Source organism: Mustela lutreola, chromosome 13 (assembly GCF_030435805.1).
Source record: "Mustela lutreola isolate mMusLut2 chromosome 13, mMusLut2.pri, whole genome shotgun sequence".
NCBI classification, from domain to species: Eukaryota; Metazoa; Chordata; class Mammalia; order Carnivora; family Mustelidae; genus Mustela; species Mustela lutreola.
Window position 1 is genome coordinate 53,596,078 of NC_081302.1, and position 17,582 is coordinate 53,613,659.

At 38.4% G+C, this 17,582-nt stretch overlaps 1 protein-coding gene across 2 annotated transcripts in view; it reads right to left on the minus strand.

Annotated features, from left to right (window-relative positions):
- Positions 1-17,582, minus strand: part of VWA8 (von Willebrand factor A domain containing 8) — a 333,728-nt gene that overhangs the window by 67,490 nt on the left and 248,656 nt on the right. For both annotated transcript variants that reach the window (XM_059144521.1, XM_059144520.1), the window contains one exon: positions 17,074-17,278. In XM_059144521.1, the coding sequence (XP_059000504.1) occupies positions 17,074-17,278 (205 nt within the window). The remainder of the gene's footprint in view (positions 1-17,073; positions 17,279-17,582) is intronic.

The window sequence follows — 17,582 nt, forward strand, 5'->3', positions numbered from 1 at the left end:
CAATCTGGCTTGTCAAAGACCAGGACATCTATTGGGTTAGATTTTTTTTTTTTTTTTTTTGAGGGTGCAGAGTCATTGTGCATTCAATGTGTAATAGGCTCCCTGGTATTTCCTACTTTGATGAAGTGAGAAGACCGGTATATGACTTCTCTCCATTATGGGGACCCAGCTCTAGCCCCTTGTTAGGCTCCCAAGCAAGCAGATGCCTCAATGGGACATGGATTCTGCTTTCTTCAGGGAGCTTGCCGTTTTGACACCAGCATGTTGTTAGAGATCACATGTGGCCAGGGCGCATGGACATCAAGGAAGGAGAGATGAATTCAGCTGGGGGTGCTCAGTCTGGAAGGGTGAGACACAGAAGCGGAGGGTGGGCATTCCAGTCAGAGAGGACAGTGTGAGGAAAGGTCATGAAGATGTGTGAAGAGTGTGTGGAAGTGTTCTAGCTTCATCATTCTCCTTGTTAAGAGCAGAGAATTTTGCTTTGTCATTCATAAAATGCATTAAACAAAATCACTCTGAGACCAATTAGATTCCTCTGCTTACAATTAAGAGCTACATTGTTTCTCATTATAACTTACGCAGCATACAAAATAAAAAAATTTTTTAAAAATTTGATATACTATGACTTTTCTTAGAGGATATGCATATAACTTTGGAAGAAGAAACACAATTTTTGTCTCTTTATGCCTGGATAATATTTTGAGGTATTTATGTTTATTTTTCTCATTTTCCCGTTTTCCTTTCCTCAGATTTAGGTAGATTCCATTTTTTAATCTCAGGGTAGGAATATAACAGGGCAGAAAACAGAAGTAGATTGTCCATCATTTTGGCTTTTATATTCTAAACCAGGGGTTGGCAAACATTTTCTGTAAAGAGCCAGGTAATACATTTTTTAGGCTTTGCAGGCTATGATCTATGTTGCAACTACCCAATTCTGCTCTTGTGCAAAGCAGCCATAGACAGTGAATGAATGCAGCTATGTTCTAATGAAAACTTTTTCTTAAGGACACTGAAATTTCAATTTCATATTATTTTTACATGTCAGTAGATATTATTCTTTGATTTTTTTCAACCATTAAAAACCTAAAAACCATTCTTAGCTTATGGCCATACGAAAGCAGTGGTGTAATTTGTCAATTTTGCTTAATTCCATTAGGAGAACGTAAACATTTTGCAGAGCAAGGGAACTGACCAACAGAGGTAAGTTACCTGAAAAAAGCTTGTAAGGGAATAGGGCTTCATTTCCTGACACAGCCCCTCCCTGGTGAGAAGAAAGAGAGATGTGTGGGTCCCAGAGTATTCTGTCATCCCTCCACCCACAAAAAATTCTGAATTTGTTGCCATATTTTTAAATTAACGAGATTTCACTTAAAAATCTGGATTTTGGTCTTCTCTTGAAAATGGCCAAATTGACCCTACATTCTCATATGGAAATAGCCAAGTTGAGCCTTCTTTCTTAGTTGGGGGCATGACTTCCTGTTTACCTCAGACCTTCCTGGCATATGTCCCCCATCCAGCACCTGTAAGCACTTGATCTCCAGGGCAGAGAAGGAATGATTTTCTTCTCTAAGTGTACAGTCTCCACTGAAACCAGTCTTTTGGCCCTAAGGAAGCCATGTGATGAAGAGGAATAAAAACATGGCCTCCTGGGTTGGAAAGATCAAGGCTCAAATGTCAGTTTTGTTCATTGCTTGGGAAAGTGACCTTGGGCAAATTATTTTACCCAACCTCAGAATAAAACAATAAAATTGCAGTTGTAATGATTGTTCGAGAAAAAGTATTGATAATGGCTGGCACATCCTGGCAGTCAATTAAAAAAGAATCACTACTATGGAGAAGTTCTCTGATGTTTCTCTCAATTTTAGGTTTTATCTTCATTCCTGCCTTTCACAGAAAGGCCTAAAGGATCAACTTACAATCTATCTCATTTTATATATCAAGAGATTAAGGCCCAGAGAGACAGTGTGACCGCCTAAAGCCACACATGAGTGGTAGAACCAGGAAGAGGATCTGGATCTCTTAATTTTTGACCTGAGAAAATACCTCAGTGTATGCAACTTCACTAAAAGCGCTGAATTCTTCCCATTAAAGCCTTTCATTTAATAATCAAAAGATCTTCAAATGCAAAGAACATTAACTCAAATCTTCTGGTTACCCTAACTACACTTTTTAATTACAACTTCCAAATATAGAGAAATGACAACAGTTATTAGTTACTGAAATTCTATTAGTCACCTGAAATTATCTGAAATATTCCTGTTCTAAGCTCACAGACACCCTCATGTGGTCAGCAGAAATACCAATTTCAGCCAAATGAACAAGAAAAATTTGAAGCCTACTTAATGATCAACTATAGCAAGATGGATAGATTGCCATCAAATAAGAGTAACAGTCATTATAATAATATTATTTTAGGCCCTGGCCAATGGCCAGAGGAAAAATTATTTCTCTGTCTCTGACCAAATCTCTAACAAGACTTAAAGATTCTAATGGTTGATTTCTTAGACCTTGTTCGCAAGACAACTTTGTTACAATTAAGAAAAATATTCAATACATATAGTGGCTATATTAGCTCACATCTTTGTAGATTTTCCTCTGTTATATAGGACTATGAATGACAGAGCACTCTGGGACTCTCGGAGTGTAACTGGTATGCATACGTAGTTCATCCTGAAGGTTCTACTAAAACGTCTCCTGTCAAACTCAACTAGAAGGTACAACTCAACTAGTAGGAGTAGAAGGGCTAGGGTTTATCAGAGGAAGCTGATGAACTGTAAACATTCAAGCTACTCTGGAGAACCGTTCAAGAGGGTAGGTTAATTTGGTGAGTTGGTTAAATGGAAGTAGTTTAGAATGCTTCTTTTCTATTAACAGGTTGATCTAAGTCAATAGGCAGTCACCAAAGTAACTGCCCAAAGAAATCATATTTCTACCAGGACATAGAATCAGAGGCAAAAGTAACTGGATCTATTTTTTGGTGCCACATATTAAAGAAGTAGGAAAAAAATGAGGCATGTCAAAAGGATAAAGAAGCTGGCTTGAAGGGGTTCCCATTGGCTAAATCTGGAACAATCTGAACATCCAAATAAATAAGAATGGCAATAGACTATAACCTGTTAAATAAGATAGAAACCCATGAGGTAATACTAATAAAAAACAAAGGGGTGGGGGTCCTTTCTTAGCATAAAATGCCAACTGATAAATGTAGGAGGACTGACTGGCAACCATAGTGCTAATGATTGATTCAAATAAGAATCACTGATGGATGGTAAAATTAGAGAAAGCAAGCTTGAGGAGAAATAAAGAGACTTATATAGTCTTGAAACAATGGCCACAGAAGACATACATTAATTATGAGAGGAATACTATTAGCTTCACAGTGGAGAAACACAGAGGAGATAACACTGTACCCAGATGTTCAAAGTTAACATCACCAGTAACAGGACAAACCAACACTGTGCCTCCTTGCAGGACACACAGAGAAAAACATGGCGTCATTTCTGTGATATTCCTGCCACGGATGTATAAACCGAATCTAAAATGAGGAAACATTAGCTACACTCAAATTGAGGGATGTTTTAAAATTTAAAAAATTTTTTTCATTAACATATAATAGATTATTAGCTCCAGAGGTACAGGTCTGTGAATTGCCAGGTTTATACACTTCACAGCACTCACCATAGCACATACATCCCCAATGTCCATAACCCCACTACCCTCTCCTTCCCCCTTCCCCGGTAACCCTCAGTTTGCTTTGTGAGATTAAGAGTTTGAGGGATGTTTTTACACAAGAATTAGCCTATGCTCTTCAAAAATGTCAAGGTCAAGAAAGCCATGAAAAGATGAGTAACTGTTCTGGATTGAAAGAGAACACTGAAAGTGATCCTGGACTGTGTCTTTGTGCTAAAAAGGATGCTAATTTGAAGAAGATCTGTGGACTAGACATGATGATGTGTCTGGTCACCGACTTCCTGATTTTGAGGTCGGTACTGTGGTTATGTAGGAAAGTGCTTTTGTTTTGAGGAAATACTCACTGACATGTTTAGAGGTAATGGGGTACCATGTCTACAGCTTACTTTCAAGCGGTTCATGAAGAAATACACATGGAGAGAAAGAAGAAGTTTTAAAACGTATAATTAGATATGGTGAGGAAAAATTTTAAAAATTATTTGTTGACACCTGAAGACAGAAATTACACATAGGCTTGAGTTTAAGGCTCTGAGGGGGAAATGCTTTCCCTTTCTATTGCTTTTATCAGCAGTTGTCCTGGGTGAACGATATGCTCTTTTCAAACTGACCAAAATTCAGAAGTGACAATAAAAAACTCAGAGTGGGAGAGTCAAGGCATATTTTGTAAAAAATACTCTACTGTAACTTTAGAAAGGTTATATATATAAAGACATATATTAATAAACATAAAAATAAGTAAATATAAAAATACTTCCTACCTACCTACCTTCCTATCTAAATATTTCCGGAGCTGGGCTTGAGTGAGAAGGAGAATTATATTCAGAATCTTGAAGTCTGTTTAATTGCGAGAGCAGTCAGAAGCTTATCCCTATCGTCAAACCAGAGAGATGTATAGATAGTTTTTTTCAGAGTTTATTTATTTATTCGAGAGAGAGCAAGAGAGAGCGAGTGAGAGCTCACAAGCAAAGGGAAGAGGCAAAGGGAGAGGGAGAAGCAGACTTCCCACTAGAGCAGGGGACTCATGACCTGAGCTGAAGGCCACCCAGGCACCAGGGCAGCTAATTTTTTAAACTTCTAAGTAAGTATGGGCTATAGGATAGGAAAAAACATTGTACTTTAGTATTAAGAGAGCCACAGTAACAATAATAGCTTCTATTTATTGCTGTGAAACAGTCCTTACATATTTGTTTGGAACTCTATGGGTTAACTCAAACCAGATTTAGAACACATGAATTTGTTTCTTATATTTTGACAGGGTTTCCCCTTTCTGGGCAATGACTTATATATGTAAATACGATGGTAGAGTGGCTGAGGTAATGACTCACAGCCAAATGCAGCACTTTCCCCTTTGGTTCGCACAAAACGTAGTTATGTTTTTGACTTCCCTACCGGGGCTCTAGGGATGTCATTGCTCTTTATGGAAAGGATTATTCAACCCATACCAGCATTGCGAAATGCAGGGCCTTTAACAGCATTGCGTTCACTTCTTAGAACAGAAATGTCTAAAAGAAAAAAATAATGAAAATGATCCAATATCACGAAGTTCTTTTCGCTGGGAGAAAGACCCACAGTAATGGCATCAGAGCACTGTCAAAAAAGACTTGACAATTTCATTCAAAACCCTCGCAACTGGAAAGTCTCACAAGACACTTGTAACTAGAGTGTTTATTTCTGTCCTACATGTGCTTAGAACACCAAGCATATATGTCTGAGGTATTTGCTCTAGGAATTAAATGAAAGATGAAATTAATGAATGCTATAGATCAATCATTGGCCTAATTATCTTCAGATTGCATTTGCTAAGACAAATGTTTCATGAATATCATGCTGAGTGCAAAACACAGTAAATCTGACAATAGTTCTAGCCTTCAGGAAGCCCTAGCCTAGAAAGGTCATTAGTTGTCACTTGTAAGAGGGTGGCTCTAGCTGTCAAAACTACCAAAAAAAAAAAAAAAAATCACATGATCATGGTTTTGCTTATTCAGCATTTCTTTTGGGGTATTTCCCTTATTCTTAATTCCTAATTTTGTGGTTCAGATGGGAACGATAGGGTCCTCACTCATTCCAAACTCTTAAGAGTAAAGACATGATCTAGGTCTGGCCAATTAAGATTATCTGACCCCTTTGGTCACAGTGATTGGTTCAGGATAGGCAGGTGACCTCACAGGCCTACTGGAGTATCCCTCAAGACTTCTGCTGAAATTACTGGCAAAGATGTGCCCCTTTTGCTGGGATTGTCAGCTACAAGAACCATGTATTGCTAGCACTACTGGGGCTAACTTTGCCACCAGATGGAGAAAGGCTTTGTAAGAATGAAGCCACTCCAGAAAAAAGTAGAGCCATGAGGGGAGAGACTAGGGCACATGAGCCAATAAATTCCCTTTTGTAGCTTATGTTAATGTGAGCTGAATTACTGTCACTTTTAGTGCTCTATGTAAGCATCACTTATCATACTTTTTCCATAATAAATCTGGAATCAAATGCAATAATAGGTCCTCTCTTCAGAGATCCGGGATAAATTATTCTTTTAACTGTCAACCCTTGCATTGCAGATTTATTCCCTGAGGTCATAAATGCCATGCAATGTGGCTGTATCCTAACCTGAATCAGGTTCAGAATTAGCATAAAGGTCTTGTCCTAAGAGATCTACTACACAAAGTCCATGATGAAGTGAGTGAAGGAAACCAGGAATATAAAGACTGGCAAATGGAGTACCCAGGTGGCCCAGCTGATTGAGCATCCAACTCTTGATTTTGGCTCAGATCTTGGGATCATGGGATTGGATCCCACATTCTCTCTCTTAAATAAATAAATAAATAAATAAATCTTTAAAGACTGGTAATTTGCTGAAGTATTAAAAAGACTTTGAACAGATCTGGAGACTACTGGGTTAAACAAATTAAAGAGGTTTCTTTACTGGGACTTCTCAAAGCCATATATTTCCTAATTGCCATTTCAATTCTAAGAGGCAGCTAAATTATACAGTGTCTTCCAACAGCTTGAAGATGGATTTGTTATTAAAGAGGGTTCTGAGAATATGCTTTTGGAAATATGGGTAGGTTTTTCTAAAAACAAAGCTCAGTTGTTACGATCATTTTCTCTCTACTCTTCTTAGCATCTAACCATTTTCATGGTTACAGCTAAAACCTCAATATTGTGCTAAAGATCATTTTAACTCTCACTAGCTGGTCCAGTGATCTATTTCTAATTACCAAATGTACACTGTCAGTGAAGTATCTCACCATTACCTCAGATAAAGTATACTCAAAATGCTTGAATCCTATCTCCTCTCCAACTTTCCTGGTTCCTACAAAGATCTGCCATTTTGCCAGGTATCCAAATTAGAAACGTCCATCATGTCTGGCTCCATGTCCCATATGCAGCCTTCCTCCATCAGATCATACCCATGTTCATAGTTGCCCTAGTTTACTTGGGGTTCTTTCCCAGACTGCACATCACTAGCAAGTCCATCTTCCTAATACAGCCTTCAATCTTCTGTTTTTCCTATTCAATGCCCTTCAGCATCTCTGAGGCAAAGAAACCTAGAAGCCTCATTGTACCTTCACGAAGCCTTCAGGTGAATCCTGTTTGCACCAATCCCCAAAAGATATCCTTTGCATTTTAGTTAGGTTTGTCTTATAATTTGCTACAGATACACATAAACAGACTAACATCCTTTCAATTGCCTTTAAAAATGTCCTGCACTAGCAAGACAGGGCTGAAACTAAATCACACCCAGTCTTCTGAAATCCCCCCAGCCAGAGTACATTTCTGGTGGCCACAGACCCAGCTCTTTCTTCTGCCCCTGCTCTGGTATACCCTCCACTGTCTCTTTGGCATAGGTGGTGTTCAACCTGGATTTGCCCTCTGGGCTTTGAGCTTGCATCACACTGGCTGTGAAGTTTGCTTACTGTTCCTTTGCTATCTGCACCAGCTCACTCCTGGATTTGGTATGATCCAAGCCTATGGCAAAATTCATCTTATTAAGGAAACACATAGTGCTCATTTGTATCTATGCCTGTAGTCATGAATTTTAGAATGCCTGGAATGCTCTGACCTCTCCTTTTGAACTATCTAAAGATAAAATAAAATAAAGTAAAATAAAAGTGCAGTCCAAGCCCCATTTCCTTCACTTATAAATTTTGTCTGCATACCAACTTCTCTCCTGGACTATTATGGCACAGGGCCCAAACTCCCCAATTTTGATACTACTTCCTGCTGTTTCATGACTATCAGCCTCATTCTCTCCAATCACATAGCACAAACTCCCTGAGGAGAAAAACCATGTTCTATATTTCGCTATTTCTGCCATCTCCCCACAGGTCCTATGTTGGTGGGTATAGAGCAAGTGCTCAACTGGAACATTCTGGATGGCTGGGTCCCAGGGGACTCGAATATCTATTGTTTGTCCATAATTTCCATAATTCAACAGACAACCACCAGCCCATCTCACAAAGAAACTCTATAGCTAGGATCACCACCATCTCTCCGGGAGATTATGGTTTGTTGACTTTCCTGAAGCCAGGTCTACAGTATATGCACTGTTACATGAAAATTAACTAGAAATATGGGGTATGGTGGTGGGGGGGGACCAACAGAGCTTTTAAAGAACTGAGATTCAATTAACAGAGCCATTAGATTGTAGATCGACATGACAGGAAAACTTCTTCCTCACCAAAAAAAGTATTTATGATGGCAAATATGTAATCATATTTGAATCTACAGGTGTCAATTGTTGATGGAAATTTGTTGCTGGAGAGCCATTCATTAGTACATATTGAGATTATACTTAAAAAAGTCTTCATTATATTTATATGCAGACAATTATTGATGAATCAATTAATTTAAAAAGCACAGGGACGGGTTTTTTTTTGTTTTTTTGGGGGGGGTACACAAACATGGCTGAGATAAGATTGATCCTTGACTGGTTAATTAAATAAAATCACGAGAACACAGCAGCTTGGAAAAGAAAAGCAACTTCTAAGTGAATAAAAGGCCAGCTTCCTCTGGGACAGACCAGTGAGTCCAGTTTCTCTGGCTTTTGGGTCCCAGACAGTTTTCTGCTCTGCCCTATAGCTTGTAAGCTTCACACTCCTGCTCCAGAAATACTATGCGTTTCTCTAGGGGATCCAATGCTTTTAGCAGTTTTCTGATGGAAACGGAGAATACTGACAGCCTTGCTAGGCTGTAGATCATGGGGGAAATATACGGGCTGTGCTCTGCCTGCGAAGTGACCAGAAGTCTGTGAGAGAGACCCATTTTCCTACCTCTGTCTTCCTATCAGCAAGTCCTACAGAGGTTCATATGAAACACGCTCTAGAAAATCATTTTAACCCCCTACAAGGCCTTGTGTCTTTTAACTTTTAAATATGTTATAGAAATTGGAGACTACTAGCAAATGAATGGCCAACCCCTTCTATAGAATTTAGTTTTGCTACTACTTTTTTCCTCCATGTAGCATTTGTTTGTTTGTTTAGTTGGTTGGTTATTTAATTCCAGGAGAGTTAACATGCAGCATTACATTAGTTTCAGGTATAGGATATAGTGATTCAGTACTTCTGCACTTGACTCTGCTCAATTTCCAAGACATCTTTCCTGTTCTTTGAAGGGTCCTATGTTAAAACAGCACCATGTTTTTGTTTTATGACCATGATATTTTCTTCTTTCTCTGACAATATCAACTGTCACTTTGTGAAATATTCTTCTTTCTGCATCCTATTTTCTCTGTTCATTTGTTTTGATTTCCATTTTTCTTTCTTCCTTTCTTTCTTTTTTTTTAGAAGATGCTATCCATTAATATTTAAGAATAAGGGGCTGAAAAATTTTTGCACAAGGTAGGTCTTGACAACAAGTGGGTCTTCATGTAAGGTAACTAGGAAGAAACTTTCAAATATTAGTAGTAGAAAGGCTTTTCTCTTGGACATATCAGTTTCCAGAAAGGATTTTTCTACTCTTCTGCTCAAAGTATATAAATATGGATGCCACCTTCATGGGATCCAAATAAGAAAAGCAGACTTTCACTTTATTTTCTTGTTTTCTATGTGGTCACACTCTTGTCCTAAATTGTATAGATCTCCATGACAGCTCCTGTTTCTGATCAGTCTAGAGAAGAGCCAGTGGCCCAGATGCATAAGATAGAGGAGAAAATTTGGCTCTCTAAATTGTCCTATATAGCCTTTCAATTAATCTTCCAACTTCTGGTGCCACTCTGCATTCTCCAACCTTCAGAGGTCCATGGTGTCTTCAAGTCCTGATGTCCTGATGCTTCGTGGGCTTCTGCAGAGTATAGCATCTTGGGTCTTACTGGCTTCCCCTTCTGGAGGAATGGGTTTTAGCTCTCTCCGGATGATAACTCATTACCACCCACCCATTTATTTTCCATCCAAGTGCTGTTGCGTCTCTAGTTCTCTTTGTCTGGTGGGGTTTGTACTTCTTTTTGATCCTTCACTGTTTTTTTATTGGGATTTTGGCAAGAGACAAAACTAATCACATGTATTGGATTTATCAGGAGTCCCTTCCCTCTTCCAGAAAAACTGGGTTTGGGGATTATTTCATCTTGGAACTCCTTCCAAAGATAGAGTCAAATTTTTCTGCACTGTCTTCTGAGCCTTTGATCATTCTCCCATCAGTTTATTTACCACCTTGTACTACAGTTTACTTGGTTGTAGCTCTACGTGACTGTAAGTTCCCTGAGTCAGTACCTGTACCTTCTTTCTTTCTTTCTCCTAGCAATTCTGGGTGCTCAACAAATGTTAATTAAATAAACAAAAGAATAGTTGGAATTATTCAAAGAAGAAATGCTGTCTGTGACCTGACCTTGAGAGAAAATTGAAAATAAAAAGAGAGACATTTTTTTGAATGTTGTAAGGAGAGACAAGAGTACGGCATATGGAAAAACTAAGAAAGACAATTCCAAATTTGACTTGCTCTTTCTACTGTTTTCAGGACTCAGGCTAAAGATGATGTATATTTTACTGTGTATTTTTTGGTCCTGTCCTAATTTGTCTTTTGAATAAGGCTAAACACCATAATTCATTGCTGAGAATTTTTTTTATCATTGATTTCCTGCTTTTTTTCAAGCTGACAGGTTTCGGCACAGACCCTTTTTAATTCCTTTTTTGGGCCTGACAAAACTTTTCTTAAACAGGATTATAAGTAAACCACACATTTTATAACACTAAGATGGTGAATTATGTAACTCATTGGGTCATGATTTAATATTAGTTGTTTGAGGAACAGAAAACCTCTTTTTAATTTGGCTTTGTTTCCATATAAGTATAAAAGAGTTCTATGGCCCAATATTACCTAAATTCTAAGTTTCTAATTTTTATTTGTTTATAGAGTATCTCTGTGTTAGGTACTAATGCATTTCATTCTTTTTTTTTTTTTTTTAAAGATTTTATTTATTTATTTGACAGAGAGAGATCACAAGTAGATGGAGAGGCAGGTAGAGAGAGAGAGAGAGGGAAGCAGGCTCCCTGCTGAGCAGAGAGCCCGATGCGGGACTCGATCCCAGGACCCTGAGATCATGACCTGAGCCGAAGGCAGCGGCTTAACCCACTGAGCCACCCAGGCGCCCCTAATGCATTTCATTCTTAACTTTGTAAGGTACAGTGCATTGTACTGTCTTTATATTATAACTGGAAAGTAGAGCCAACAGGTTGTACTGTTTATGAATAAAATTACAATTTTATTTACGAATATAACAGCAAAGTTTTATTTCTAGAGTCATTGTGATTTCACAAAACATATAGATAATGAGCTCAGAATCCTAAAAATTCTAGACCCATTGCTTGTCAACATATTCATTGCATTCGACATCTCAATTTATAACTGATATATTACAGAATTAATTTATTTTCCTCATATACTTTAAATATTGCTAAGATCACTTCTTTACTTGTTGATCATGTTGTTAAATAACATGCACTGGAGCAGGGGGGGGTGCCTGGGTGGCTCAGTGGGTTGGGCCTCTGCCTTTGGCTCAGGTCATGACCTCAGGGTCCTAGGATCGAGACCCACATTGGGCTCTCTGCTTAGCGGGGAGTCTGCTTCCCCCTCTCTCTTCCTGCCTCTCTGCCTACTTGCGATCTCGCCCTCTGTCAAATAAATAAATCTTAAAAAAATATATGCACTGGGGTATAGTAACATATAGAATAATGATATTAAGGTTTGCCATGAAAGAAAGGAGTCAGAATACTTCTGTTGCTGATGATTTGAAAAGCAACTTCCTAAGGTTAGGTCTTTTCTACAATGAGAAGGCAAGATGATATTTCTGCTTTTAATGTTAGTTTAAGGCACCATAATGCCCACAGTTACTGTGATTTAGAGGATTATTGTTTTTGTCAGATAGATATGTGTAAAAGGTTAATGAAAACTCATGACCTCCCTGAAAGTCATAGGCTTGTTGATTTGCTTGTCTCGGGGAGGTGGTTGCTCATTTAATTTTAGTTATATTTAGCAGTTACCAACAAAGTTGTGATCTAATGGAAGTACTGCTTCTGGATGAATGTCAAAACCAGCTGGTGATTTCCTTTGGAAATGGTGTTTCTAAAAAACGGCAGCTTGTGCTCATGAACCCACAAGCGTCATCGTACTTGAGCGCAGACTTCTTCCCAATTCCTTGTTCAGACTGAATTCCTGGTTCAGAAGGAGCATCGCCAATCTATGACTGGGACAGCGGCAGGCTTCAACATTTCCCAAGGATAATGCGACACCAACTTACCCGTGTTCTTAGTACTTCTTTCCTTTTTCTGTTGCCTCTCTCTCTCACCTACATTTCTGTTGCCTGATTTCTGAAAGACCTTGCAGATAGGTAACTGTGATAATTTTCCTAGTGGGGCAGGGGGTGGGGTTTAAAGGTTTAATCAAGACAGCGGCACACTGGAGCCTGACTGTACCTCTTTGTGAGAGATAGCTGCTAAATACTCAGGCATTTAGCAACTAGATTCTTAACCTTTGGTTGCTTGAAATCAGCCACTGAGGGAGTATTTACACCATGGAAATTGGCAAATATTATAAACGGCCCTCCCCTTCCCTCCTCAAAGAGCTGGTCTATCAGCACACCACGGGGTACTCCTCCTCTGCCATCTTGCATTTTCATTAGAGACCTTATTCAAATCTTTAAGTCTTATTCCGAATCTAGATTCAAAATGAATTTCTATGGCTGGGAATTTCTCTAGCAGGAACATGGGAAAATCATTAGAGGTCTTGTTCAAATGCTACCGCATAGGCAAGTGGCTAGAACATCTTGCTGAAAACCAGCTCTACTCATATTGCTAGGAGATATGGTGGGAAATTATAAAAAAAAAAAAAAGGAAAAAAAAAAGCATTACCTTTTGAGCCAAGGAAGATTCCCAAAGATACATGTACATATAGTAATCCTATAAAATATGGGTTGCTCTGTAATAATGACCCACTGAATTAGACTGTTAAGTATTTTCAGAGTTACTGGCCAAAGTGAAGAATGAAGTATAAGAGTGAACTACAAACTATCCTCCTTAAAAAAAGAACTACAAGCCCCCTCACATGTGGAGAGAACAGTCTGCATACTGCAAAACTAAATGTGCTATTAGAGGTCCAGTGAAATGATCTAGTGGTTTCTAAAACCAGAAGCAGGACTTACTATCTTACCGTGATCTTAAAAAAAAAAAAAAATCCTGTTGAGCTAGTAGTTAAAGAAAAGGACAGGATTATTTACCAAAGTGCAGCAATTCACCTTTACTCATATTGCTAGAATGTCTTCTTTAAATGGGGGAAAGGATTAATGGTGCTTAATATAAATTAGTTATCTTTTCTATGTATTTGTTTCATGCCTGTACTAAGCATCTACTGTGTACTGGGCACTATCTTCACTGTACAAATGAGTAAGTTCTAGTCCCACAGTGTGTTCCAAAGATTCTATCCATTTTACAAGTATACAAAGGTCTCAGAGAGATTCTACCAATAATATATAGATGATTTACTTTCTAATTAGTTTACTGTAATTAGACAATAACATTTGGCAGCTATAACCTTTTAGCCTTTGTGCTCCCACAAGAACAGTCACCAGGAGCTTTTTAGAGAAGAGGATCTGAGTTTTGAAGAAAAGTGGGATGTAGCTTTAATAGCCTTCTTGGGACAAATCCAAATGTAGCTAAACAAAAATGGAAAAATATACTTTATAGAGAACACTGAAGCACAGTCAGAAACATTTTGACTTACAATTAACACATGTTTCTGAAAATATGGAGTCTAAAAATAACAAATAGGAATTCTTTTTAAAAAAAAAAATATTTTATTTGAGAGAAGGAGAGCATGAGCAAGAGGAGGGGCAGAGGGCGAGGGATAAGCAGACTCCCCACTGAGCAGGAAGTCCCATGTAGAGCTCCATTCCAGGACCCTGAGATCATGACCTGAGCCAGAAGTAGATGATTAACCGACTGAGCCACCCAGGCGTCCCATAAATATGAATTCTTAATTATGGGCTTTTAGAACTACAGTTATGCTGACACTTTGAGTTTGTTGTTTGCTGTGAGAAAAACACATGTTCCTATCAAAACATGTAAAATTAATGAGCACATTTTATATGCAGAGCTCAATAAATACTCTCTTTCAAACTGTACTCATGAAAGAAAACTATCAATGAATTCATTCGGCAAAAATTAAAATTCAAAGCAACAATGGCTAAGAACTAATAACTCTAGAAGGCTGAAATGTAGCAAGATGTAAAGTAGAGTGATAAAGTGTGTAGCTGACGTTTATCTAAGTATCAGCAGTTCTGATCCCATGCAGAAGAATCAGGGAAAAAAGTGGGTCAATAAGTGGGGCATGGCTTGCCAGGCTGTTTGCCTGCCTTCACTGCTGACCTTAAGGAACATCTCGTGACCAACAGGAACCATTCAAGGCAGGCGTGTGTACACCCCCCATGCAAGCAGGCCTGGGGCTGCCTTAAAGGACTGAAGTGCCAAGCAGGCCTTTCAAATTTCCAGGATGTAAAGTAAATCCATTTCGCCACTAGGTGGAGATCGGGTTGCTCTGCCAGAAGCAGGGAAGGGGTGGGCATTCAGCCAGCATTAAGGACAGTCCCGAGAACATACACTTTTTTCTCAATATTTCCAAGAAAGGCATTTTTCAAGGTCCAAAACCAGGAGTAGACATATGCCGAATAAAGGGCCCATTAATGAGGAATAGCCTGAGGGATCACACAGTACAGGAATTGAAAAAGGCACATTTCTGCTTGTTAGAACCATTGCTCCGTCATGGTTCCTATCTGGATTTGGTTGTGTAAACTACTCATAAATAATCACACCAACTGGTCTAAATAAGAGCGATTAAATATACAGTCTCATTATTTACCAAGCAGGGAGAAGAGGAGAGATGTGACCCAAAACCATTTGGACAATTAATCCTGTGTTTACACATAAAGATGCAAGATCAGTCTGTTTCTCGGTTTGAGTACATATATAAATATACATTTCAATATCGACCAAAATGGATTCAGGAACACAGAAATGGAAGGAGAAAGTTGGATAACATCTATCCTAAGTTTCTAAGGGAAACTAACATCCAATTCTCAAACATGTAACTTTATTTCTAAATACGTCTTATTTCTGCTACAGCATAACTATGAACTGGAGACATAAAGTTATACATTTCCTGCAAAAAATTTGGTTTGGGAAGGATCAGATGTTGCCTTGAAAACCTCAGCCAAGCATTTTGATTATTTTTGAAATATTAGAGAATATATTTCTGTTCATTTCTAGCTTATTAGCTATAGATACTCTTTCACTAAATACTTATTTGGTTACATTAAAAACAAATGAATAACTTGTGACAGTTTAAAAGAACAATTCCATTTTCATCAAATAGCTTCAGTGGCCAGTGCAATTAGTATATACGAGTGTGACATACACAAACACATTAACTGCCTACTGTGTATCAATCACTATGCTAGGAGTTGGGAAAAGGAAGATGAACAACAGAGTCGGGGAAGTCAGGGAAGAGAAGAGTATATGGCTTAAATGCAAAGAGGGGTTAACTTTTGTAGCAGTCAAGACCAGTTATGAAAATCATGAATAAAATTCCTTTTTTAAAGTTCTATTGTGGAAGAAGCCACAATCTTGACCCTTGGAAAACTAGGACCTTTCATTTCTATGACATATGAGAGATTGAAATAAAATATAAGAAATACAAACACAATAGTATTTACTCTTAGGCCTCAAGCACTGTAATGAAAAGAGGAGATTAATTCACAAGAAAAAGAAACTAATGCTTAGAATAATAAGAGAATCAGAACCACAGTTAATTAATTTTCTAATTATTGTTATGGATAGTGACCAACAGTCAGTCTGTTGCCATGATAGCATCACTGTACTTAATGACATGTTTATTTTAGAGCAATACATTTGTTTTAGCTTAATTAAATTAATATATTCATACCCTTTCAAAAAGTTGAGGTTGCTTGCCAATCTTGACCATGTTCCTATAAACTTTTAAGAATCTGAGAAAAATATGTATTATTCATTCACAAATCTAAACCTTCTCCTTTAAGGGAAATCACAAAAATAACCACATAAAGGAGTAATTATTAATCAGATATCAGTGGAATAGTTGGTGGAAATTTTTTATCTTGCTAATTGGTTCTTTACAGAGCAACACAGCTGGCAGGAATCTATTTTTCCTTCCTACCTTGCTGGATAAAAATGAAATGTAAACAGCGAAGTTTTCTTCTAAAGATTAAAATAAATCAATTACAAATAAATCCTTTAATGATATGCTTCAGTACTTATGGGCACACAGCTCTCCTCGTTGTTCATGGGAGTTCCAGACAGCAACTAGATTAGCTGTGGACTGAGCCATTTCTGGAGCTTCCTCTCACTTTGGTGCCCTGTTGCCATGTTTCTTTTCAGTGCAGGGTTGGGGCAACTTTTGACCACTGCTAAGTCAAGATGCATCTCTACCGGATGTGCCATTTACTCATCTTCTCTAGGTTATAGGTTTTGGCCCTACGGTAATGGGCTATATTTTACATCAGTATCTCTGCTTCTTTGGTAGCATGAGGACATGCTGAAGATGACCGCAGTAACGGTCAGAACAGATGTGAAGGTGGTGCTGGAAACTGACTACTACTGGAGGCTAGACAACAAAAGCTGATTGTATTTTCATGCTATGATGTGAGGGACCTGAATATTTAGGCACTGACCATAAAAGGGGCACATTTTAACTTTTTCACTCTCTAGAGGGATAGGTTTGTCTTTCTCTATCATGAGAAATTATTTTAGCTATTAAGCAACCATATTTAAGTTTTGGGGCCAGAAGTTTCCACAACTGTGGCAGCTGCAACTAAAAGATATACTTGAATATGCCCCTGCATATAAGAGGGGAGGCCAGTTTGAGTGGTACCTGCATATGTCTGTCACCTTCTCGTCCAATCATGTTTCTCCATTCCATGAGGGATCGCTGCAGATGTTCCAGTCCAGTTTCCCAGAGCCTGATATGACCTCCCATGTCAACGGTAACAACGCCACCTTTGCCCCACTCAGCTAGCAGAGCATCTGTGTCCGAAATAGTAGAGAGCCATGTGGTATACGGCGAGAGATATTCTGATCTGATAAGGAAATTACAGTAATCAGTAGCTAGTTTGCCTAATTTTGGTTCGTTAAACTTGCCATAAAATACTCTAGTAGCAAGCACATTAAAAGACAGCAAGAGAGTCATCTGTAAGAAAAAAAAATCCACAGTTATCTATTGGTTATTTACATGTTTTCTGTATTTGTGGACTCCCGATGATGCTAGCATTCACTGTCAGAAGGAAAAGAATGCTAAACCGTCTCAGATCTCATGTGCCTGCAATGCTGGGCTCACTCCTTAGGGCTCTAAGTTTCAGTGTAAGTGCTGAAACTGAAAACTGA